This window comes from Mus caroli, unplaced genomic scaffold, assembly GCF_978045245.1.
Source record: "Mus caroli unplaced genomic scaffold, Mus_caroli_1 scaffold_1, whole genome shotgun sequence".
Taxonomy (NCBI): Eukaryota; Metazoa; Chordata; class Mammalia; order Rodentia; family Muridae; genus Mus; species Mus caroli.
In genome coordinates, this window is record NW_028227256.1 from 124616660 (window position 1) to 124644305 (window position 27646).

The window sequence follows — 27646 nt, forward strand, 5'->3', positions numbered from 1 at the left end:
CAGGAGCTCAGAGACTACTGGCAAAATTGATAAATAAATGAAAAGTCAGCAGATAGGTCACAGATAAACACACATAACTGAAATGAAGTCCAGTCCAGCTTCCTGGTGCCTGTTCTAGTACAGCTACAAAGGCAAAGCCAAATGGAAATTGGAGAGGGCTAGAAACCGTGCATGATCCAAGGCAGACTCCTGGAGCAGGAGTGTAACCTCCTCACAGGAAAGTGCAAGCAGGGTCATGTTAGCACATTTAATAGGGTCAGAATCTTACAGAGTAAGTACCTGGGAGCAGAACAGAGCAACACGAAGTCAGAATGTTAGCCAATAACTAGGCAGGTCTGAGCATTAGTTTTTCAATCAGTTATATATTTGAATATGTGTTATTTATATATTATTATGTATTGTAGATGACCTTAAACTCTAATCCTACTGCCTTGACTTCCCAAATCCTGACATTGGTCACACCAAGCATTTTCCAGGAAAAAGAAACCAAGACATACTCCATACTTTGGATGTGGCAACCTTCCATCTGCTACTTGATAACTGTATATTAGCAATTTTTTTTTTAAGATTTGTTTATTTATTATATGTAAGTACACTGTAGCTGTCTTCAGACACTCCAGAAGAGGGCGCCAGATCTCGTTGCGGATGGTTGTGAGCCACCATGTGGTTGCTGGGATTTGAACTCTGGACCTTCGGAAGAGCAGTCGGGTGCTCTTACCCACTGAGCCATCTCACCAGCCCAGCAATTTTTTTCTATAAGGAATTTTCTAACTTCCCAAATGTGCCCAGAGCCAGTATATCAATTACAAAATGTGTCTTGGTTTCTTTTTCCTGGAAAATGATGGGTGTGGTCAACTTAGAGGCTTTATAGACAGTTGAATCATAACTTCCTATAATCTCAGGATTTAGGAAGCCAAGACACCAGGATCAGCATTTAAGGTCATCCACAGGGCTGGAGAGCCAGAGAGATGGCTCAGTGGTTAAGAGCACTGACTTCTCTTCCAGAGCTCCTGAGTTCAATACCCAGCAACCACATGGTGGCTCACAACCATCTGTAATGGGCATCCAATGCCCTCTTCTGGTGTGTCTGAAGACAGTGACAGTGTACCCACATACATTAGATAGATAGATAGATAGATAGATACATAGATACATAGATACATAGATAGATAGAAAGAAAGAAAATCAGTTTAAGGAAAAAAAAAAGTCATCCACAACTACAAAGTATATTTGGGCCGGTCAGAACTACAGAAGACACTGCTCCAAGCAAAAGACATAAATAAATCAGCTGCAATTTACAGAAAAAAAGAAAATGTGAGGCAATAGCAGATCAAGAAAAAGAGATGCATAAGGCTTACCAAGGCTGCCAAGATGGGAAGTGACAAAGAAACACGGCTCACTCTGAAGGGAAAGCTAGTTAGCTGTCTTACTAAGGCTGAGAAGAGACGCCAGGACCAAATTGAAATAGGAAGCATTTAATTAGGGGCTTCCTTACAGTTTCATCAAGGGTTCCTTAATGATCATCATAGTGGAAAGCTTGAAGGCAAGGAGACAATAGCTCCGATCAGAGTGTGTGTGCACAAACACGCACACATAGAAATAGAGACAGACATGGACAGAGAGAAGCTGGGCCTGGCATGGGCTTTTGAACTTTAACCTCTACCCTACTCCCTCCCCTGGCTGACACCTTGCCTCCAACAAGGCCATATCCCCCAATGCCTCCTAACCAAGCCTTCAAAAATATTAGCTTATAGCTGGGCGTGGTGGTGCACACCTCTAATCCCAGCACTTGGGAGGCAGAGGCAGGCGGATTTCTGAGTTTGAGGCCAGCCTGGTCTACAAAGTGAGTTCCAGGACAGCCAGGGCTATACAGAGAAACCCTGTCTCAAAAACAAAACAAAAAAATTGGCCTATGAGGGCTAATCTTTTTTTTTTTTTTAATGAGGGCTAATCTTGTTCAAAACATTATATACACTAGACAAAAATGAAATTAAAAAGAAAAGCACTGTGGTGAGCAGTGTTGGCAAATTTAGGAGATGAGTTGATTAGGAGCAGGTGTAATGTGATTGATGGACATATTTTATGGTTACAAAACCTATCAGAGCTTTAAGAAGTGTGTGTGCACGCACACACACACACACACACACATACACAATTAAATTAACTCACATGTGTGTATCGTGATTATTAATTAGGTAGGAGAGAGCCCAGCCAACTGTGGGTGGCACCATCCCCTGAGCAGGTGGTCCTAGGCTGAATGGAAAAGTATGGGCCTCTGAGGCAGCTAGCAAGCAGAATGCTTACATGGTTTCCACTTCAAGTTTCTGCTTTGACTTCTTTCAATGACGTCTGTGATCTGGAAGTGTAATTCAAATAAACACTTTCCTCCTGTAAGTTACTTTTAGCCAAACTGTTTTATCACAGCAACAGAAAAGAAACTAGAACACTAGAAAATAAAATAGCCTTCAAGTATATAAATAAATACAGAAATAAAGGCAGAACTAAAACACAACACAAAACAAGATACCACAGACTTGAACTGGATTTGCTAAGAACTTAAAAATATACTGCTGAAACTAAGAGCAAAGTTCACAATATTCCTGTCCTCTAATTGCAGGAAAGGAAAGGACAGGCTGTTCTTTGACATTAGTCAGCTAATCCCTGAGCTGGACACAGAAACCCAGCCAATCCTCAAACCTTTTTGTTTATCCACGCTCCCCAAAGCATGGTGTGATGGCAACTGTTCTGTGTAAAGAATACTTAGTAATACAGCCTTTCCTAGTGTGAGCAACACAAAATGAGTGGCTTTGGTTTCACAAACATAATAGTTCCCCCACCCCAGGACAGAGAGTAGTAAAAGGGAGTAAACTAGAGTGAAGGTAAGCACACACGCATGTGCATGTGAAATGTATACAAACAGATAAACATAGAAGCACATCTACACACACACACACAAGCAAAATACAGAGATAAAAGAGGTAGCAGATAGAAAGGAACTGAAGAAAGGGCCAATGCAGATGTAAACAGAAGCAATGAGGTATGGAATGGGACAAAGATAACACTGGGAGCTGGCCAGGTGCCTGAGTAAAGTCACTGGCTGCCAAGCCTGATGACCTTAGTTTGATCCCCAAGACGCCACATGGTAGAAGGGGAAAACAAAAGTCCCAAAAGTTGTCCCCTGACCTGGATAGTGGCATGTATGCACATAAACCCAATAAATATATAAATATGATTCTTTAAAAAAATACTACTACCGGTAACAAGTATATAAAAATAAAGTGAATGTATAGTATCCCACAGCACTCAAGAAGAACAAAGAAAAGTATACCACATAAAGCTTCTCAATAGTGAGAACATAGAAAAAATCAGAACAGAAAGTCTATTTATAACAACCAAGTATCTTAATTTCCTAGGAATAACAATGGTGATTGATATCAAAGACCTAGCCATTGCAGAGTACAAAAATGATGGGCTTGTGGGAAAAGATGCTAGACTTGACTGTGAGGGAAAGATGGAACCACAAAAACAACCAAACAGATTATTCCAAAGGCAGAGACAAAGGAAAAGCATCAGGCAGACAGCATGTCTATCACCAAAGCTGCTGAGGGTGTGCAGCGCGTGGGTGATCCATACAATGTCAGTAGGAATGTTTACTTAGTGCAGACACTATGGAAATGACTATGGAGGTGCCTCAAAGTACTAAAAATACAGTCAGGTCTCATGGTGCGTATCTGTAATCCTATCACGCAGAAGGCAGGGCAGGAGGATCATCAGTTTGAGTTCGGCCTTGACTACATAGCAAGTTTCAGGCCAGCCTGGGAGATCTGGTGTGGTCCTCTGTGAAAATCAGTTAGTTCAATAAAACTCTATAGAACTAGATATAATCCCCATATAATCCAGATCTACCACATCTGGGTACAGAGCTAAAATAGTCAAAGACAGAAGACAGGAAAGATCCATACACATTTATGTTTACTGAAACACTATTCACAATAGCTGAGTTACAAAATCAGCCCAAATGTCCAGCAACAGATGAAATGGTAAAGGACGTGTGGTCCATCAGCATAATACAGCTTTATTAAATCACAAAGACCAAAAAGACATCATTTGCAGGAAAATGGGTGGAGCTGGGGATTACCATGTTAAAAAAGTAAGCAAAACTGAGGATAAAGATCATGTGATTTCTTTCACATGTAGAAGCTATATAAAAAGTGGAAAGAAGAATGTTTGGGAAGAGAAAAGGCATCTACTGGAGGCTAGGCCGGGTGACATAGTTTAGCTATGCAAACCTGATGACCTGAGTTCAATCCCTGAAACCTATATATAAAGGTGGAAGGAAAGAACCAACACTGTGGGTTAAAATTGGTGGCCTGCGGTCACAGCAAGTGTGTGGGACACAGCAAGTCTGACGCCCCCTCCCCCGCCCCCATGCAGTTGCTGGGAACCGGCTGTGAGAAGCCGCAGGACCCCAGCCCTAAAGTCTGGAGTGCAGTCTGAGGTCCCCGCAGAACTGCCAGAGTTGGCTCAGGGTCCTCAGGCCTGCAGGGAGGCTGAGGACAACAGGTTCTCAGGCTCTTGGGCACCATAGGGGCAGCTGAATGCCTCAGAAGAACTGAGAATGGAGTGGGGGCCGCGGGTAGGCTCTGGCCAGGGGTTAAAGGAAAAAGGGTAGGAGGAGAGATCAGACCAGTTTAGGTGGCGGCCATGGGGGGTGGGGGGCGCACAGAGAGGCTTCCTGCGGGAGTGCTGCTCCTCAGAGGAAGACCTGCTCCATTGCTCCAGCACAGCGGATCCCGATGAGAAGAGACAGTCCATGGTTTTATGGCGTTTATTGTAGAAAGGCAGTGAGAGGGAAAGAGTAGAGAAGTAGAGGCTGGCCATGGCCATGTGCAGAGAGGAGAGAAGGGAATGCAGAGGGGAAGCAAGGGAACAAGAGGAAAGAGTAAGAGAATAAGAGCAAGAGAGTTAGATAGAAAGCAGCTCCTTTTATAGTAGGCTGGCCTACCTGGCTGTTGCCAGGTAACTGTGGGGATGGAGTCCAGACAGAATACAGGGACTTGGGGCGTTGCCCTAGGTGACTCTGGGGGGTAGGGGAGAGGTGCTGTGGGAGGCTATAGCTGTGACAGGAGCCAGGGGCCCAGGGGGTGTGATCAAATCCCTGCTATCCCTTGCAGGCTGAAGTCACCTACTGGGTCACCAGGGTTCAAAGCCTATGCTCAACTGGGGACCAGGCTGCCTATGCACACAACACTACAAAGTTGTCCTCTGACCTCTAAACTCATGCAATGGCACATGCGCCTCCTTCAGTAATAATTAAAATGAAAATATAAAGTATGGAGAGGTAGTTCAGCAATTAGGAGTATGTTCTACCATTTTGCAGAGGACTTGATTTCAGTTCCCTCTACCTAAGAATTGCTTTTAACTCCAGCTCTAGGAAATCAGAAACACTCTCCTGGCCTCCTTAGGCAGCTGCATACATATGTTACACACACACATAGACATAAATAAAAATAAAATAAATAACTAAAATTGGTGGGTTGGAGAGATGCTCAATGGATAAGCGCACCTGCTGCACAAGCAGGAGGACCTGAGGCAAACGCACAGAAGCTATCTATAGAAGCAGCTAAGAATGGCCGTGTGAGTTGGGCGTGGTGGCGCACGCCTTTAATCCCAGCACAAGTTCCTAGACAGATACCAGGTACCAAAGTTGAATCAAGATCAGGTTAATGATCTAAACAGCCCTATATCCCCCAAAGAAATAGAAGCAGTCATTAATAGTCTCCCAACTAAAAAAAGCCCAGGACTAGATGGGTTTAGTGCAGAGTTCTATCAGACCTTCAAAGAAGATCTAATCCCAGTTCTTCACAAACTATTCCACAAAATAGAAACAGAAGGTACTCTACCCAACTCCTTCTATGAAGCCACAATTACTCTGATACCTAAACCACAAAAAGACCCAACAAAGATAGAAAACTTCAGACCAATATCCCTTATGAATATTGATGCAAAAATCCTCAATAAAGTTCTTGCTAACCGAATCCAAGAACACATCAAAACAATCATCCATCCTGACCAAGTAGGTTTCATCCCAGGGATGCAGGGATGGTTCAATATACGGAAATCCATCAACGTAATCCAGTATATAAACAAACTCAAAGACAAAAACCACATGGTCATCTCGTTAGATGCGGAAAAAGCATTTGACAAGATCCAACACCCATTCACGATAAAAGTCTTGGAAAGATCAGGAATTCAAGGCCCATACCTAAACATGATAAAAGCAATCTACAGCAAACCAGTAGCCAACATCAAAGTAAATGGTGAGAAGCTTGAAGCAATCCCTCTAAAATCAGGGACTAGACAAGGCTGTCCACTTTCTCCATACCTATTCAACATTGTACTTGAAGTCCTAGCCAGAGCAATTCGACAACAAAAGGAGATCAAAGGGATACAAATTGGAAAAGATGAAGTCAAAATATCACTCTTTGCAGATGATATGATAGTATATATAAGTGACCCTAAAAATTCCACCAGAGAACTCCTAAGCCTGATAAACAGCTTCGGTGAAGTAGCTGGATATAAAATTAACTCAAACAAATCAATGGCCTTTCTCTACACAAAGAATAAACAGGCTGAGAAAGAAATTAGGGAAACAACACCCTTCTCAATAGTCACAAATAATATTAAATATCTTGGCGTGACTCTAACTAAGGAAGTGAAAGATCTGTATAATAAAAACTTCAAGTCTCTGAAGAAAGAAATTATAGAAGATCTCAGAAGATGGAAAGATCTCCCATGCTCATGGATTGGCAGGATCAACATTGTAAAAATGGCTATCTTGCCAAAAGCAATCTACAGATTCAATGCAATCCCCATCAAAATTCCAAATCAATTCTTCAACGAATTAGAAAGTGCAATCTGCAAATTCATCTGGAATAACAAAAAACCTAGGATAGCAAAAACTCTTCTCAAGGATAAAAGAACCTCTGGTGGAATCACCATGCCGGACCTAAAGCTCTACTACAGAGCAATTGTGATAAAAACTGCATGGTACTGGTATAGTGACAGACAAATAGACCAATGGAATAGAATTGAAGACCCAGAAATGAACCCACACACCTACGGTCACTTGATCTTCGACAAGGGAGCTAAAAACATCCAGTGGAAGAAAGACAGCATTTTCAACAAATGGTGCTGGCACAACTGGTTGTTAACATGTAGAAGAATGCGAATCGATCCATTCCTATCTCCTTGTACTAAGGTCAAGTCTAAGTGGATCAAGGAACTTCACATAAAACCAGAGACACTGAAACTTATAGAGGAGAAAGTGGGGAAAAGCCTTGAAGATATGGGCACAGGGGAAAAATTCCTGAATAGAACAGTAATGGCTTGTGCTGTAAGATCGAGAATTGACAAGTGGGACCTCATGAAACTACAAAGCTTCTGCAAGGCTAAAGACACCATCAATAAGACAAAAAAACCACCAACAGATTGAGAAAGGATCTTCACCTATCCTAAATCAGATAAGGGACTAATATCCAATATATATAAAGAACTCAAGAAGGTGGACTCCAGAAAGTCAAATAACCCCATTAAAAAATGGGGCTCAGAACTGAACAAAGAATTCTCACCTGAGGAATACCGAATGGCAGAGAAGCACCTGAAAAAATGTTCAACATCCTTAATCATCAGGGAAATGCAAATCAAAACAACCCTGAGATTCCACCTCACACCAGTCAGAATGGCTAAGATCAAAAATTCAGGTGACAGCAGATGCTGGCGAGGATGTGGAGAAAGAGGAACGCTCCTCCATTGTTGGTGGGATTGCAAGCTTGTACAACCACTCTGTAAATCAGTCTGGCGGTTCCTCAGAAAATTGGACATAGTACTACCGGAGGATCCAGCAATACCTCTCCTGGGCATATATCCAGAAGATGTCCCAACCGGTAAAAAGGACACATGCTCCACTATGTTCATAGCAGCCCTATTTATAATAGCCAGAAGCTGGAAAGAACCCAGATGTCCCTCAACAGAGGAATGGATACAGAAATTATGGTACATTTACACAATGGAGTACTACTCAGCTATTAAAAAGAATGAATTTATGAAATTCCTAGCCAAATGGATGGACCTGGAGGGCATCATCTTGAGTGAAGTAACACAATCACAAAAGAACTCACACAATATGTATTCACTGATAAGTGGATATTAGCCCAAAACTTAGGATACCCAAGATATAAGATACAATTTGCTAAACGCATGAAACTCAAGAAGAATGAAGACCAAAGTGTGGACACTGTGCACCTTCTTAGAATTGGGAACAAAACACCCAGGGAAGGAGTTACAGAGACAAAGTTCGTAACTGTGATGAAAGGATGGACCATTTAGAGACTGCTGTATCCAGGGATCCATCCCATAATCAGCTTCTAAACGCTGACACCATTGCATACACTAGCAAGATTTTGCTGAAAGGACCCAAATATAGCTGTCTCTTGTGAGACGATGCCGGGGCCTAGCAAACACAGGAGTGGATGTTCACAGTCAGCTATTGGATGTATCACAGGGCTCCCAATGGAGAAGCTAGAGAAAGTACCCAAGGAGCTAAAGGGATCTGCAACCCTATTGTTGGAACAACATGATGTACTAACCAGAACCCTGGAGCTATTGTCTCTAGCTGCATATGTATCGAAAGATGACCTAGTCGGCCATCAATGGAAAGAGAGGCCCACTGGACGTGCAAACTTTATATGCCCCAACATAGGGGAATGCCAGGGCCAAAAGAGTGGGAATGGGTGGGTAGGGAAGTGGGGGGCGCTATGGGGGACTTTTGGGATAGCATTGGAAATGTAATTGAGGAAAATATGTAATAAAAATATTAAAAGAAAGAAAAAAAAAAGTGGGAGTGGGTGGGTGGGGGGACTTTTGGAATAGCATTTAAATGTAAATGAAATAAATACCTAATAAAAAAAGAAAAAAACAAAAAAAAAAAAAAAAAAAAAAGAGTTAGATAAATGGGTAAACGCAGGCTCTGCCAAGCCTGACCTGAGTTTGATACCCAAGTTCCACATGGCATAAGGAGAGAACAGATTCTCAGAAGGTGCTCTCTGACCTCTACATATGTATACTGATACACAATAAAATAAAATAATAAATGTAATTTTACAAAAATAAGAGTTTATGCCAATCAGGAAGCATCTTTAGGAGGGTAGAGTGGGAAGCTACAGTGAGAAAAATTTGAACACCTGATGATCTGTGTTTGACCCCGAGGGCTGATGTGTGAGAGGGAGAGAACCGGTTTCCATAAGCTGTTTTTTGACCTGCATATGTGTGCCAGAGGGAGTACACCCACAGAAAAAAAAACAAACAAACAAACAAACAAAACAGTTTAAAAAATAGGGAAAAGCCGGGCGGTGGTAGCACACGCGTTTAATCCCAGCACATGGGAGGCAGAGGCAGGCGGATTTCTGAGGCCAGCCTGGTCTACAAAGTGAGTTCCAGGACAGCCAGGGCTACACAGAGAAACCCTGTCTCAAAAAACAAAACAAAACAAAAAAACAAAACCAACAACGAAAAATAAATTAAGTAAAAATAAAAATAGGGAAAAGATAAAAATAGTGCAATAGATCCTTTCTTTACAGCCCTTAGAAAACATCAACTTGGCTAAACCCTGATTTTAGACTACTAACCTCTAGAAGTGAGGTTTTCTAACCTCGCACATTTTCGTTAATTGCTTTAGTAGTGGTATTTTTTATGATACCCTAGCGAGCCATACAAATAGCATCTACCAAAGAAGAATATATGTATCTCTTATGATCCACTAACTCTTTTTTAAGAGATGAACATAAGAAAAAATGTCTATGTGTTTGTGTAAGAATTACTACTGGTAAGACCTTGAAACCCAGAAATAAGCAAATGACCATCACAAGTACAGTGAGCAGGTCTCGTTGCAGTGACACAATAGAATTTTATATGACAAGAATTTATAAGTTATAGCCACGTGCAAGAATGGGGATTATTCTTTTTTTTTTTTTTTTTTTTTTTTGGTTTTTTGAGACAGGGTTTCTCTGTATAGCCCTGGCTGTCCTGGAACTCACTTTGTAGACCAGGCTGGCCTCGAACTCAGAAATCCGCCTGCTTCTGCCTCCCGAGTGCTGGGACTAAAGGCGTGCGCCACCACGCCCGGCTAAGAATGGGGATTATTCTTACAATGATGTTAAATAGAGAGGACTCTTACATGTAAAAGACTATGTCTCATGTGTCTAACCTACAGCACATGCACTCTAGAATAACTATAAATGCAGATCAGTGTAAAAATCATAAACTTACTTAAAAAATAAGGCAATTTTTTTAGGGGAGGGCACTTTTTGCAATTGCTGATTATTTACTTAAACTCCTACTTCTCTAGTGTAACCTTTTAGATAACAATTAGATGTCAATACGTCAAAAAGCTGGACCCACTGGTACCAGAGATAGCTCAGTGGCTAAGAGCACTTGTTCCTGCAGAGGCCCCAGGTTAGGTTCCTCACACTCACATGGTAGCTTAAAACCATGAGTAAGACTCGTTCTAGGGGATCTGGAACCCTCTTCTGACCTCTGAGGACATCTGGCATGTAAGTGGTATACATGTAGGTAAAACATAAGTAAAATAAAATAAGTAAAACTTAACATTTCTTTTTTAATTTAAAAAGCTGGATACACCTTACTATAGTTGAATGGGAAAATAGCCAACTATGGCGTTAGACGTCAGGACAGTGTTCCTTTCAAGGGGAAGGAAGCAGAAATTAGGAGGCAAGTAGACACCGGGTTCTTACTTTTATTTAAAGATGGTCTCTGTATACATCCCAAGTGGGTCTGGACTTCACGATCCTTGTACTTGAGTGGCATGGGTTCAAGGATTACACAGGTGTGCCACCGTGCACTGTTCCTGAGAGATGGCTACACGGAAAAGTCCTCAAGCTTCAGCTATATGATCTGTATATCTTTCTATATGTACACTATAGATCAATAAGAAAAACTACTTCTCAAAAACTGAATAGATTTGTGTGAATTGAACAGCAGCTTAGAACTATGAGAGAAAACTAAAAATTGCCATTATCCAGCTGAGCATCGTAGCACATGCCTGTAATCCCAGCACTCAGGAGGGAGAAGTAGGCAAAGTTGTGTGGGTTTGAGGCCACTCTGGCAAGTGAAGGCTATGTGGAGAAACTCTGTCTCAAAAACAACAACACAACAACAACAAAAGTCATTATCTAATACACAGACAGTATAGATGCATTAACAGAAACAGGATAGAGGAAAAAGATAAAGAAAGGGATATTGGAATTATGCTGGAATTATGGAAAAAGAAAGGATAGGAGAGAAATGAAAAGGCACTGCCTGAGAACCTCCTCGAATTAGCACTATTAACACTAATCACAGTATTTCAATGTTCAAAGATCCAAAATGAGATAAATACAAAGGAAGCTATTACATACTCAGTGAATGAATTACACCAAGAATGCAGAATAGTTCACTAGCTAAATATTATAATTTAAAATTTTCAGCTACTACATCATATTCTAACAGCAGCAGCAAAAGGTCAGTTCTAATTACAAGGTACGAGAATCATTCTACCTCCAAAATGAATGTAAGACCCACATTTTATTTACTTGTTTTGGTTGTTTATTTGGGTTTTTAAGACAGAATCTAAAAAAAAAGACAGGATCTACCTATGTACTCCTGACTTAAAGGCCTCTTAAGTGCTGAAACTACAGATACGTACCACCACACCCTCAAAACAAATAAATTTAGCTTTGTGAACAGTTCACTTCTTATTTTTCCATCTTATTGCACAGACTCATATTTTGCTAGGAATGGTTGCCAGTTTAAGGACAGATATTTGGAAATTACTAGGATTAGTTAATTAAGAGGGAGTGGGCACTGGCTGAGCACAAGAGAGTCATTCTTTATAGATGCACAGATGGGAAATAAAACACATTTTCTAGTTGGGAAGGCTGAAGGACGAAGTGTTAAGACCATGGCGAGTGAGTGGCTTGGACGGACGCACTCTGTGGCCCTGCGGCACGTGCTCTCAGAGAGAAGCACTGAGAACTACTGACTAGAGAAGCCGAAGGCTGTTGTGTGGCAGTCTCAGGTGGCATTTGTGACTGAAACCTTCAGGAACTGAACACAGACATTGTGAAAACAGAGTAGTCTAACTAACCCTTAAAATAAAGGAAATCTCCAAAGGAAAAATTGGGGAGGATATAGGTATCAGGTGAAGAGAGTCCAGCAGTCTTTGGTATTACTCTCACCCACAAATACAAATGCACACAACATGAGCTAGTGATATGTAAGGAAGGTTACACTGGAATCTCAGTAGGACTATAAGGAATGAGAGAGTCTCCACCGACGGCACAGGCTGTATCACTCCATTACTATGAAGTCTTAGAACAGGACCTGCACAACTGGGCTGGGCATGCTTGGCACAGGCCTTTAATCTCAGAGGAGACATAAGGGCAAAGGCAGGCAGATCTCTGTGAACTCAAGGCTAGCTGGGGTCACACAATGAGACCCCATCTCGTAATAAAACAAAACAATGGCAACGATCAAAACACAAATAAACAAAAAGCCAGCTTGGGCTGGTGAGGTAGCTGCCGACAAGCCTGATAGGCTAGGTTCTATCTCTGGGACCAACAAGGTGGAAAGAGAGACTCAGCTCCCACAAGTTGTCCTCTGATTGCCACAACGCATAGGTGGGACAAGCACACAGAATAAATGAATGCAAAAGAAGTTAAACAAGCTTGGTGGTAGGAGCACAGGCCTCTAATCCCAGCACTCGGAGGCAAAGATAGGTGTATCTCTGAGTTAGAGGCCAGCCTGGTCTATGGAGCTAGTTCCAGGACAGTGAATATTACACAGAGAAACCCTGTCTCTGACAAAAAAAAAGTTAAACAAATATGAACTATAGTTAACCATCCATACACTTAGGTATGAAGGAGCATATCAAGACAGCAGCAATTTACAGTGAGATGATTTACAGTGAGATGATACACTTAGGTATGAAGGAGCATATCAAGACAGCAGCACTTTACAGTGAGATGATTTACAGTGAGATGATTTACAGTGAGATGATTTACAGTGAGATGATACACTTAGGTGTGAAGGAGCATATCAAGACAGCAGCAGTTTACAGTGAGATGATTTACAGTGAGATGATACACTTAGGTATGAAGGAGCATATCAAGACAGCAGCACTTTACAGTGAGATGATTTACAGTGAGATGATACACTTAGGTATGAAGGAGCATATCAAGACAGCAGCACTTTACAGTGAGATGATTTACAGTGAGATGATTTACAGTGAGATGATTTACAGTGAGATGATACACTTAGGTATGAAGGAGCATATCAAGACAGCAGCAGTTTACAGTGAGATGATTTGTACAGTGAGATGATACACTTAGGTATGAAGGAGCATATCAAGACAGCAGCAGTTTACAGTGAGATGATTTACAGTGAGATGATTTACAGTGAGATGATACACTTAGGTATGAAGGAGCATATCAAGACAGCAGCAGTTTACAGTGAGATGATTTACAGTGAGATGATACACTTAGGTATGAAGGAGCATATCAAGACAGCAGAAATTTACAGTGAGATGATTTACAGTGAGATGATTTACAGTGAGATGATACACTTAGGTATGAAGGAGCATATCAAGACAGCAGCACTTTACAGTGAGATGATTTACAGTGAGATGATTTACAGTGAGATGATACACTTAGGTATGAAGGAGCATATCAAGTCAGCAGCAGTTTACAGTGAGATGATTTACAGTGAGATGATACACTTAGGTATGAAGGAGCATATCAAGACAGCAGCAGTTTACAGTGAGATGATTTACAGTGAGATGATTTACAGTGAGATGATACACTTAGGTATGAAGGAGCATATCAAGACAGCAGCAGTTTACAGTGAGATGATTTACAGTGAGATGATACACTTAGGTATGAAGGAGCATATCAAGACAGCAGCAATTTACAGTGAGATGATTTACAGTGAGATGATTTACAGTGAGATGATACACTTAGGTATGAAGGAGCATATCAAGACAGCAGCAGTTTACAGTGAGATGATTTACAGTGAGATGATTTACAGTGAGATGATACACTTAGGTATGAAGGAGCATATCAAGTCAGCAGCAGTTTACAGTGAGATGATTTACAGTGAGATGATACACTTAGGTATGAAGGAGCATATCAAGACAGCAGCACTTTACAGTGAGATGATTTACAGTGAGATGATTTACAGTGAGATGATACACTTAGGTATGAAGGAGCATATCAAGACAGCAGCAGTTTACAGTGAGATGATTTACAGTGAGATGATTTACAGTGAGATGATACACTTAGGTATGAAGGAGCATATCAAGACAGCAGCAATTTACAGTGAGATGATTTACAGTGAGATGATACACTTAGGTATGAAGGAGCATATCAAGACAGCAGCAATTTACAGTGAGATGATTTCAAAATAAGTAGGATGGGTTGTGAAAGGACTACAGGATGCCACCTAACCTTTGCTCAATGTTGTTTTATGTTTAAAGATTTTCATAAAACTGGTAGAGAAAACATGATACGTGAAACTATGGGATCAAGAGAACACTATCTGTGATGGTTTGTATATTCTTGGACCAGGGAGTGGCACCATTTGGAGGTGTGGTCTTGTTGGAATAAGTGTGACCTGGTAGGTGTGTCACTGTGGGTGTGTGCATAAGATCCTCACCCTAGTTGCCTAGAAGTCAGTCTTCCACTAGCAGCGTTTGGATGAAGATGTAGAACTCTTAGCTCCTCCTCCACCATGCCTGCCTGGATGCTGCCATGCTCCCACCTTGATGATAATGGACTGAACCTCTGAATCTGTAAGCCAGCCCAATTAAATGTTGTTTTTTATAAGACTTGCCTTGGTCATGGTGTCTGTTCACAGCAGTAAAACCCTAACTAATACACTATCCATAAAAATAAAGAAAACCATGTAATGGCCGGATCTGAAAGAGAGTATTACAGAAATTGTAATAGTTAAAATATGAAATGTTCCCACAGGGTCAAATGTTCGAATAGTGTGGCACTGGGAGACGGTGAAGCTTGCTGAGGTAGTTGGGGCACAGCTGGAGGAAGTGCGTTGCTACAGGGTGAGATTTCAGGCTATCACTGAGCCCCACTTCCCCTTTTGCCTCTCACCCAGAGCCCCTTCTGTGCTTCCCCACTACGGTGGACAGTGTCGTGTACAATGAGAAGCAAACAGAGCTTTCCCTCTCCGCTTTTGTCAGGTCTTCTGGCACGGTGGCACGGGAAGGGTTAGCCTATACAGTGCTGGAAGAAGCAAAGCAGGCAAATAGATCAACATCAGATGGCTGCTACTCTGATCTGGGGAAAAAAGGAGTAAAAGGCAATGGGGATGCGTGTGTCACGTACAGTGCATATTCAAGAAGTGTGTCAATATGACATCTTGAGAGGCCTCAGTTACTCTAACACTTGAGATACCTGAAGCCTGGCATGGTGGAACACCTTTAGTCTCAGTACTCAGGAGGCAGAACTAGGAGAAACTCTGAATATTTGAGGCCAGTTTGGTCTGCACAGTGAGCTCCAGGACAGCAAGGACTATGTAGAGGGACCCTGTCTCAACAAACAATAAAAATGACACCAGAAGACCTGAGTCTGATGGCCAGATCTCACACGGTGGAAAGAGAGAACTTACTCTGGCAAGCCGACCTCACCAAGTACACTCTGGCACATATGTACAGCAAGGGCAAGGATAAATAAAATGCAACTAAAGAACAGCATTGTTCAATCCATTTCTACCTGAACTATAAGTCAATTACAGCTTATGGATAGCATCTATTTCAGTACAATCAATTTGACTACAGAAAATTTGAGATAAATGAAAAGCCTGAATTAAGCAGAGCTTGGCTTTTTCACACAGTCATTTTTAATTCAGTAATTTCTAGCATGCCATATCAAAGCACTGTACCTGCCATCTCTTCTGAGGGCAAAAACGATGCCATCTTTTTGGAATGGAAGCAGTTTTGTTCTAAGCTTGTCTGGTAAAAAATCCAGCTGTGTATACGATTCGCTTGTTAAACAAGAAATCTGCGGTGTGGGAGTCTTCTTCTTGCTACCAGCTGTAGGCATGGTGAGCCTGAAAACCAGGAACAACAACAAACAAAGGGGTGAGGGAGATTGCAGAACCTACCATGCATGCCAATTCCATTCTTCATACCCATGCAGATATGAAAGGCTCCCCTTAGACTACTTCAATCATGTTCCCGGAGGTAGGCTGCTAAGAAACCCAAAGGTACTGCGTCCAAAGTCACATAATTCACTCGAAGAACAGCTCCTCCATTCCATGTTGAAACATAATGTAGCCATACCCATTTCAAACAAAGAAATACATCACTGAAAGAAAATCACATATCAACGATTTTTTTTTTTACCCCCTGCCCCCATCAAATGGATTTTTACAAAGCTAACAATATTTAAGCCTTCTGAAATGTTTTTTTTTCCCCCCATTGGTTATGGTACTATAGACTAAATTCTGGACTCAGAAATACTAAACCAAAAAGTGCTCTACTATTTGAGCTACAATTCCTTCTCAGAAAAAAAAAGAAAAAAAAGAAAGTATGTTCGAGGTGATATAAAAATTCTTTGTATAGATGTCTCAGTGGGCAAAAGTGCTTGCTTTCTGAGTTTGATCCCCAGGCCCATGTCAAAAAGGAAAAAACTGACTACACAAAGTTCTCTTTTGAACTTTATGTATGCACTGACACATGAAATAAAGCAATCAAAACAATAACTATTGTCTAGAAGAATTTTTTTTTTGGGGGGGGGGGGTTTGAGACAGGGTTTCTCTGTATAGCCCTGGCTGTCCTGGAACTCACTTTGTAGACCAGGCTGGCCTCGAACTCAGAAATCCACCTGCCTCTGCCTCCCGAGTGCTGGGATTAAAGGCGTGCGCCACCACGCCCGGCTTGTCTAGAAGAATTTAATGAAAGATAGATTTAGTAGAATTCACTTTTAAATAATGCTCTTAAAAAGTAAGGCTTGCACTGGGCATGTGCGTCCCCACACAGGAGGCAGAGGCTGACAAGATCTCTACAAGAAGACCAGCCTGCTCCACATACTGAGTTCCAGGCCAACTAGGGCTAGGTGGTGTGAACTTGTCTCAAAAGGTGGGTGAGGGGGAAATGGTATACAAGAGAATACTGAAAGTCATTATGATAAAATCTGAAAGGTAAAACACCCAGACCATGTAGTCAAAACAAGGCAGAAGTGAGACCAAAGTGTGGGCCTTTTCTCCCTTTTCATCATTGGAAACATGCCAGGGTGGTACATTTTGCTTTGTGGCTAAATCACAGTAAAAATACCTGTTTTTAACAGTCAGACTACTTGCCCTAATGAGAGGTACAGTTAAAAATGCTCAACACCCAACCTCTTTAATTCCATAGTGTCATGCATTCAGAAGTATGAATCTCAGTGTATGCATACATTTAGTAGACTCTGGCTATATATATAATAGTGAACACAGATGTCCTTCTGAAACTCTTCTACAGGGAATTGTTTGATATTAGGTAGAATAGAACCAAGACTTGTAGACTTGTAGGTCTGGGATACACATACATACATACATACATATTACTTGATATAGAATAGGACCAAGACTTGTACTTGTAGATCTGGGATACACACACACACACACATATACACATACATACATACATATATGCATGTATATAATATATATACATACATTTAAAAGGATGTTTATCCTTTATATAATTTTAATATATATGTATATATTAAATAATATGCACATATACTAAAATTGAAGCCTGAATGATTAACTTAGTAACCAAAGCAAAAAGTGTCCTTGGAAGAAGTACATTATATACAAGAACCCTGGCTTGGGAAGCAAAGGAAGCCCCGGGTAAGACGTCTGGGTCATCTTTCTGGCCTTTTCCATTGCTCCACCCTCCTCACTTCCACCTGGATTCCAGACCACAGAATCCTCATGGTTCTTATCCCACCATGGTCAACTCTTCTCAGTCTAAAACTCAGTCCTCGCCAACTTTTTGTTTGTTTGTTTGTTTTTGGTTTTTCGAGACAGGGTTTCTCTGTGTAGCCCTTGCTGTCCTGGAACTCACTCTGTAGACCAGGCTGGCCTCGAACTCAGAAATCCGCCTGCCTCTGCCTCCCAAGTGCTGGGATTAAAGGCGTGTGCCACCACGCCCGGCTCCTCGCCAACTTTTAATGGCAGAATGAATTAGGGCTCAGTTCTTGTAGCTTTCTTTCATGGTTTTAAATATTAGTTCTCTGACAACTTCTACATTTACACATGAGGAACACTTTTAAACTTCAGATTCACATGTCTAACGAGGCATCTCTACCTGGCAAAGTGGAATTCTAACTCTTCCCTAATGTTTGTTTCATTCACTCATAGCCTTATCCATTGCACCCATCCTGGTACTCATACTCCATTCTGTCTCAAAATGCACATCCACCTATTCAGCAACGTCCGTGAGTCTCTAAGTCGACATTCCGAATGTATCCAGAATCTTACAATTCTAATCCTTTACAGATCTACTTGCCACTGTCTCTAGTCAGAATTCCTAGAACAATTTAACTGGTATTAGCCATGTCTACCTTTTCCTTTATTCTTTCTCAAATATAGCAGGCAGCAAGGGACTTTGGAAACCACTGCTAGATCCTATCCATTATCAGAACAGTTCCTTTTCTGAGGTCTCAGGGCCTCTGCTGGCTTTCCATCCCTTGGATCACCCCCCACCCCCTCCCCACCCACCCACTCCTTACCTCTCTCCACCACTGACCCACTTTTATTGTGCTAATGCCTCATACTCTCAGTCCTCAGAACTAGCTCTGCTGAATAGCATTCTTCCCCCAGGGGCCAGCATAACTGCCTTCCCTTGTCCTTCACCATGGTCATTTTATCAGTAAATGTAACTTGTCTGCATTATTTAAAATTCTAGCTCCTCAGATCTCTACCCCGCCTCACTTATTTTCCTTGCTAACATCTATCATCTTACAAAGAACTATATAACTTATATTTTTACTGTTTATTCTGTTTACCTTGTCATGGATATAAGCTTCATAAAGGCTTATTGGGGCTTTTGCTTTTTTGTGTAATGAGATTTGAACATAAAGCCTTCCTTGTGCTTGCTAAACAGGCACTCTGCCACTGAGTGTCATATTTTCTTAGTCTTTTACTTTTTACTTTAATACAGGGTCTGGCTAAGACAACCAGGCTGGCCTTGGCCTTGAAGTCAACAACTCAAAGATTTCCATCTGTTTTGTTTACTACTGTTACACACCCAGGAGGACCAGGCAATGTGTACTCAATATTGTCTCTTTAAAATTCCAAAGGACTGGCTGGGTGTGGTGGTGCATACACCTTTAATTCCAGCACTCAGGAGGCGGAGGCAGAGGCAGGCAGATCTCTGAATTAAGAGACCATTCTTGTCTACAGAGCTAGTTTTAGAACAGCCAGGGCCATACAGAGAAACCCTGTCTCCATCAGTCAATAAATAAAAATCAGTAAGTCTTCAAGTCCAGAGGGCAGGACAGAAGCTAGAGATGAGAGGGTCTAAACTGTGACCATAGCATGCGCAGTGCTAGTGTTGAACCAGTGTGCAATTCACATTTGTGAGATGGAGCAAGGCAGGAATCAAAGGACTAGTACAGTGCTTTGCATGCACAAGTCACTCTAGTACACACAAAGTATATACTAAATTCAAATTATAACACAGAAGTTTGTGCAGTTCATAGAGTGAATAAGATTAGATCTAGTGCTCTTAACAGCTAAACTACTCTCCAGCCCCAATCTAGCTATACTTACAAGTCATGAGTAAACTAAAGCCTACATTTAATAAACTGGAATGTTTTAGTGTCAAAATTTAATATTATAAAATAGTATATTGATTACAATAAACAGAATTACATAATATTTCCCGACTGGCTTATCACAAGGCTTCCTAAGCTGCTATATCAAATATCAATTACTTTAAAAGCAAAAACACCTTTCGTTCCATAGATAACTGTTTTCGGGATAATGATAAAATAACTCCCATTTATTGGAAGGTAGCTGAATGAAAAAAAGAAATAAAAAGGACATGACTGCTCCTAGGTATGGTGGAGGAGAAAGTTTATAATAGATATATGTGGGAGGGCATAGCCAGAGGCAGGGGAATCTGGGCGAGTTCAGAATAGTCAATACTGGGAGCCTTATGAGAAGGGGAAGGAGAGGGAGAGGAAAGAGAGAGGAACTAGGAGTAGCAGCTAGGAGGCCAATCCCTAGGAAGAGAAACCCCATCCCTAGGGAAGGGGAGTTCAGGGTAGAGGGAGGGGTATGCCAGCCATACCCTGTAACAGGTAGGGACTGAGGGAGAACCTGGTAGAGAGGTCCACCAATACCTACCATACCAACTCCCACTTATAATTTCTTCTATAGAGACACTATGCTAAGACATAAAATCTTCTGTAATTCTCAAAGCAAATTACAAAGCATTTATTTTTGCTGTTGTTGTTGTCATTGTTTTTTTTTTTTTCCGAGACAGGGTTTCTCTGTGTAGACCTGGCTGTCCTGGAACTCTGTAGACCAGGCTGGCCTCAGAAATCCGCCTGCCTCTGCCTCCTAAGTGCTGGGATTAAAGGCGTGCGCCACCACTGCCCAGCTTTGTTTGGCTTTTTTGTTGTTGTTGTTGTTTTTAAGATTTATTTATTTTATATATGTGAGTACACTGTAGCTGTTGCTGTCTTCAGACACATCAGAAGAGGGCATCAGATCCCATTACAGATAGTTATGAGCTACTATGTGGTTGCTGGGAATTGAAATCAGGACCTGTGGAAGAGCAGTCAGTGTTCTTAACCACTGAGCCATCTCTCCAGCCCTTTGTTGTTGTTTTTTACATTTACTTATCCTGTGAGGGGTTCTACATGTCTTTGAAAGTACTACAGCATCTGTGTAGAGATCAGGGAACTTTTGGGAATTAATCATCTTTCCAGCAGGTAAATTCTGGGGACTAAGCCCAGGTCTTCAGCCTTGCCAGCAAGCAGGTGCCTTTATCTATTATGCTATCTTGCTGGACCACAAAATATTGTTATCTGTGTTAAGTTTCAAACCCTGGACAAATGAGGTACTTACTTAACATATCAAAATGGACCTGGCACCCAAGTTCTCCCAGCATCCCTCAGTTCCTATCTAGTACGGGGTATGGCTGGCATGCCCTATCCTCTACCCTGAACTCCCCAGACCTGGGACCAGTCTGCCCTTTCCCAGAAGCTCTTTCTTATATAATCTAGCCATTTTGGTTACCAGCCTCTTTTGCACCTTTGCCCTCTTGGCTACTGCACCTGGTTCCCCTCTCTCCATATGGCCCAGCTCAGTCAGGTCATACCTACTTTGGACTCTCCTAGATGTCCTTGCCGCTGCCCTTTTATCAATAATAATCTTTCTCCTCCAATATACCTAGGAGTAGTCATGTTCCTTTTCTTTTAACTTCTTTCTTTCTTTCTTTCTTTCTTTCTTTCTTTCTTTCTTTCTTTCTTTCTTCCTTCCTTTCCTTCTTTCTTTCTATTTTTCATTCAATCTGCATGTTAAAGTTGGGATACTGAGCTAATAAATAATTTACACAAGTCTCAGAACTGCTGATGACACCTAGTCTAGGACTCTGGTGTGATATAAAAGTCTGAACTTTTCCATTCTACAACATTGCTTCCAGATCCATCATCTGATAATATTTAACCAGTGCCTAGCAAGTGCCTGTAATCCCAGTACTCAGGAGGGAGAAGCAGAAGGATTAGGAGTTCAAGGTCAGCCTCAGCTACCTAGGGAGTTCAAGGCTATCCTGAGCAACTTGAGGCTCATATAAAAACAAAAACAAGCCGGGCGTGGTGGCGCACACCTTTAATCCCAGCACTTGGGAGGCAGAGGCAGGTGGATTTCTGAGTTCGAGGCCAGCCTGGTCTACAAAGTGAGTTCCAGGACAGCCAGGGCTACACAGAGAAACCCTGTCTCAAAAAAAAAAAATACAACAACAACAACAACAACAACAACAACAAAAAGCAAAACAAGACCAAAAGCTAGTTCAGTGATAGAATGCAGGAATCCTAGTGTTAAATCCCTAGCATTTACAAAATAATCCCAATTTTGTTCTTTATACCAAAGAATAATACAGGTGACTATTAAATATGGAAAAAAAGTATGGTATTTTGTTTTTGAATACTAGAATGGGAAACTACTTTTGACATCACAGATAGATACTACAAAAAAGAAGACTATGAGATTTAAACACTAAAGTATTTCGAATTCATTTCTTGGAAAAAGTTAAAAAATAAAATTTTAAATGTGAGTAAAGATTCCCAAAATATATGACAAACTGAAAAACCTGAAGTCTGTCTGTCTGTCTCTTTTCCCTTCAATTTTTTGAGACAGGGTTTCTTTATATAGCCCTGGCTGTCCTGAAACTTGCTCTGTAGAGCAGGCTGGCCTCAAACTCAGAGAGATCCATTTGCCCCTGCCTCCCAAGTGCTCAGAATTAAAGGCGTGCACGACCATTCCGGGTTTGAAGTATTTCTTTAAAAATATTATGGTGCTAAGACAGCAACAAGCTACAAGACATCAATGTTCATATAAAACATGTTCAGCCAGGTGGGGTACATATAGATAAAAGTAATGAGTCATCACTTTACAATCAGACTGGATAGAGTAAAGAGATAGAAAGAGGAAGGAGGTGGCTGAAGACAAGGCTCAATGGGTAACATGTTTGTTATACAAGTCTGAGAACCTGAATTCTGACCTCCATAGAACCCATACAAAATTAAACTGTAACCCAAGCACTGGGGTGGGGGGTGAAGGGTCAAAGACAATAGGGTCCTGGCAGCTCCCAAGCTAGCCAGTGTAACTGATTGGGAAGCTTCGGGTTCCGTGAAAATCTGTCTTAAAAAGTATAGTGTGGAAGAGAAGGAAGAAGACACCCCAGAGTGAAATTCTGGTTTCCACATGCACCCACACAAGGGAGTACAGCTGCACACCACACACACACACACACACACACACACACTCTCTCTCATACAGTGCTATTGTAAAGAAAGTGGAAATATTCCTCCTGGAGAATAATTTAGGAATTATAGAGACTCTGTGGTTGAGCTTACAAGTAGCTGACGACTCAGAAGGTAATGTGACGTATGTGAGTACACTGTAGCTGTTGCTGTCTTCAGACACATCTGACGACTCCCGCAGCCAAGGCCAGTGACCTGAGTTTGCTCTCCAGTCCCACCTGATAGAAGGAGAAAACTGACAGCCCCAGGGTAAGCTCGGACCCTCCCAGTCCACAGGGTTTGTACATACTCAGAAACAAAGGATCTGCCCTCCCATGCTCCTGTAGCACCAGCCACAAAAGCCAAGAAGGGAAAGCAACCTAAATGCCTGCCAACAGATGAATTCATTTATAAAATGTGATACATAAGTGTCAGGGACTCAGCCCTGTGAAGGAAATCCTTGCACAGCCTACATGAATGAACTCTGGAGACATGAAGTTAAATAAGCTAGTCATAAAATGTCAAGCAGGCTGCAGGAGCCTGTTCCTTGACATGAGATGTAAGATAAGCTCTTGGAAACAGAAAGCAGAATGGTGCTTGCAAGGAGTCAGGGAGAGTGAAAATAGAATTTTTAGCTATGTAAGAAAGACCTTTCACAGCTGTATTGTACAACAAGGTATAAACGGTTAATGCACTGTAAAGTCCACACTTAATGCTTAAAATGGTAGATTTTGTTATATACTTTCATTACAGTAACAAAAAATATGACTGATTGGCAACTGTAAATAACCATTAGCAAGAAACAGGTTGCCGGGCGTGGTGGCGCACGCCTTTAATCCCAGCACTCGGGAGGCAGAGGCAGGCGGATTTCTGAGTTCGAGGCCAGCCTGGTCTACAAAGTGAGTTCCAGGGCTACACAGAGAAACCCTGTCTTGAAAAAAAAAAAAAAAAAGAAACAGGTTATATTTGAGCGACATCATGGAATACAGGCAGCATAAACAATGATAGTAATATTGTCATAATTAACCCATTGTGTTTCAAATAAAGCAGTAGCATGCCATCATAACAGGTCATTCTGTACCCAGGATACAATCCACAGAACTACAGGTCATTTTGTAGAGGGGAACAATTGGGAGGTGGGGGAGGAACAGGACTGAGGGCCAGCAGAAAGAATCGAAACAGGCAATCTTGGGAGTTGGAGGTAGGGGGACGCTCTAGAATGTACCAGAGATCCAGGAGGTGAGAGTCTCTCAGGACTCAAAGGGAGGGACCTTGGATGACATGCCCTACAGTGGGGAGAGGAACTTGTAGAGTCCACCTCCAGTGGAAGGATGGGGTTGCCATCCCACAGTCAAATACTCTGACCCATAAGTGCTTCTATCTGGAAAAAACTGCCCGGACTAAAATGGAGAACAGCCTGAGGAAAAAGAGGTCCAGCTACAGGCTCAAAGCAGGATCCAGCTCAAGGGGAGGCCCCAAGACCTGACACTATTACTGACGCTATGGAGTTCTCACAAAAAGGGACAGATCATGACTGCCCTCCGAAGACCCAACAAGCAGCTGAGTCAGATGCAGATATTTCCACCCAACCAATGAACAGAGGCTGCTGACCCTGTGGTTGAATTAGGGAAAAGCTGGAAGGAGCTAAGAAGGGTGGCCCTGTTGGAGGAGCAGCAGTCTCAACTAACCTAGACTCCCGAGATCTCTCAGACAATGGGCCACCAACCCGGCAGCATGCACCAACTGATATAAGGACCCCCAACACATATGCAGCAGAGGACTGCAGGATCAGAACTAAGTGAGAGAAGATGCACCTAACCCTCAAGAGACTGGAGGCCCCAGGGAGTAGGGAGGTCTGGTGGGGTGGGGACATCATCTTGGAGATTGGGGGTGGAGGGAACTATAGGATGAGGAACAGTCAGAGGGCGGAACAGGATGGGGATAAAGACTGGACTGTAAAAAAACTAACAGGTCATTCAGTAGAGGGCCAAGAACAATGGGCCAGTGGTTCACTTGCTGCTTTTGTGGAGGACTCAGGTTAGATTTGTAGCACCTTGAAGGTGGCTCACAACCATTTGGAACTTTTGTTTCAGGAGATCCAATGCCTTCTTATAGGCATGTACATGGTGCACATACATGCACACACTCAGACACATAAAATAAATAAACCTTTAAGAAAAAAACAGAACAGAATAAAAAGTAACACCTTTTTTGCTAGGCATGGTGGTGACAGCCTTTAATCCCAGCATTCCGGTGGCAGGGGGAGGCTGAACTTTTTGAGATTCCTAAACATTTGAGAAGCAATGGTTTAGAGTTGAAAAATCAAACAGACCTGGATACATATCACAGGTCCAGACTGTCTAGAGTAAAGGGATGAGATTTTAAGGTCTTGTTGCACGTGCTGAGTCCCAGTTTCTTAATTTTTAAACAATAGTAATGCTGAGGCTGGAACACAGTGATAAAGCACATTATCTAGCAAATGCAAGGCCCTCAGTTTGTCTCCAGCACTCAAAAAATAAAAGATATACTAAACACCCTTAGCCCTTTTGGAGCTCAGATTAAATATTCAGTAATATGATTGTCATTTACTACATATTAACTTTTACTCTGGAAGTGCTTATGAAAAAAAAAATCCCAACTAAGCATTTATGGACAATGCTAAGTTATCACTTGAAACTCTAACTCCTAGATGGGGATGATGCCTTCTGTTTAATATTCATATAGTACACACATGCACTCGCGCACACACATACACACACAAACACACTTGCACACACACACACGTAAAAGTATTATATTGAAAAGAAAAAACATTTATTTTCTTTTAAAAAGTAAGACTGCTTTGTCTGCTTGGAAGTTGCAGATATATTTCTGTCTCTGGGATTGCACTAGTTAGGACTCTCATCCACATAGTGAATAAAACACCTCTTATCAGTTCTGGACACAGACTTAATACTTCAATAAAAATAACGAAAATAGAAAGGAATGGTTTTTAAATCTGAAAGTAGAAAGCAAAGAGGAAACCAAATCAACACACAAAACTAACTAAGAAGATGCTAAATTTGGAGATATTAAAAAGACCAAGTAACATAAATTTTGCTTAATCTTTCTAATAAAACCTTTTAAACAAAACTTACCTTTCTGTGCACTGTTCAACCCTTTAAGTCTAGTATATTTACCACCAGTGTAAGTGCTCAATAAATATTTATGAGAAAAGTTGTAAGACAAAGTCTCCATAAAAATGATGGAGGGGACTTAGACAGGTTTTTTTTTGTTTTGTTTTTTTTTTTTTTTTTTTTTTTGAGACTCTGTTCAAAGGCAACTACTGGAGACTATTTGTATAAATGGGAGGAATTAGTTCAGAATTTCCAAGTCCTTCCAGGACATGAACCCATGCTGCTTCACTGACAGTAGCTAAAGGCAAATTAAAGCATCCTCTACAAACTCAAGAGTGAACAGATCTGATAAACACTGGATCTGCAAGACTAAGTAGCAAAGTAGAAAATGACATTACAGGCTCGAGAATTACACCCATGCCATTTCATATTTCTGGATGGGTTTTTTAGGGGGAGGGGGCAGGGCGGGGGAGGAATTATTTTAGATAAGGTGAATTCTGTAGTCCCCGCTGTTTTAAAACTCACTCTGTAGCCCAGGCTATGAACTCGCGGCGACCTTTCAGCTTCCAGCTGTTACAGGCACCAGCCACCACGCCCGACTCTTACCCACTATTTTCTTATAGCGCAATTGAAGTGCAATCAATTTTCCATCTCTTTCCCTACACAGTCCGCCAAAACTGCAGCACTAGCTTCGTAATCTTCAACTCCCGCCAAACTTTTTGCAAGCGTCTTCAGCTAAGCGGAAGTGACGTTAAACGGCTGACCTAGACTTGGAAGAGTTCAAATACCAGCACTCTAAAACATTGTAATGTGTTGAGAAAATTCCCAACCCTTTTATATTCTGGTTCCTTTAGCGATGCGAAAAGACCTGACTAGAACCTTGCGATTTCATTCTCAACTCCAAATTATTCAAAATTTTCCTCTTACTCATCTGGACAAGGAGGTTACACCGTAACCTCTCAAGAACTACAATTCCCATGAAATGCTACCGGAAGCAAAATGAGGAAACAGGGGTCGCAAAGCATCTTGGGAACTGTAGTCGCAGGAGCCAAAGTGCTCAGAAGCCCTGCCTCCACCACTAAGACTGGAGAAACCAGGTGTTCAGCCTGGAACCCGTTACCGCTAAGGGGCGGAGCCACATCCTTAAAGCCTTCCTCTCATCTTCCCACATGAACGACAAAATTGTCCTTTCATCCTTAAAAAGCTCTATAATCATTCCCTGAAGAAAGAGAGTTGTCTACCACATCTCCAGTGATTAAAATCGCCCGGAACTCGCCCACCTCAGGATCCTACTCGTGGGAAAAGGTGGCTCTTTCACAAGTGGGCAAAATGGCTGTCTTCCTAGCTTTATCATTGGTTGACTCTTACGTCGTTCAGGGACGACAACTTGCCCGGGATTGGTTCTTTTTCTTTTATGGGTGGAGATAGACTTAGTCCCGT

General features: G+C 41.7%; 1 protein-coding gene across 5 annotated transcripts in view; it reads right to left on the minus strand.

Annotated features, from left to right (window-relative positions):
• Zranb3 (zinc finger RANBP2-type containing 3) overlaps positions 1–27560 on the minus strand; it is a 153778-nt gene extending 126218 nt beyond the window's left edge. For 2 of the 5 annotated variants that reach the window (XR_015047694.1, XM_085840768.1), the window contains exons 1-2: positions 27487–27560; positions 16012–16179 (exon numbers count right to left, since the gene is read on the minus strand). Coding sequence is in view for 4 of the 5 variants with exons in the window: in XM_085840768.1 (XP_085696894.1) it covers positions 16012–16179; positions 27487–27560 (242 nt within the window). In the remaining variant the exon portion in view is untranslated. Of the gene's footprint in view, positions 1–16011; positions 16180–26731; positions 26941–27447 lie in introns of those variants that run through there. The other 3 variants (XM_085840775.1, XM_085840780.1, XM_085840782.1) reach the window with 3 other exon arrangements.
• Positions 27561–27646: the final 86 nt, after the last annotated feature.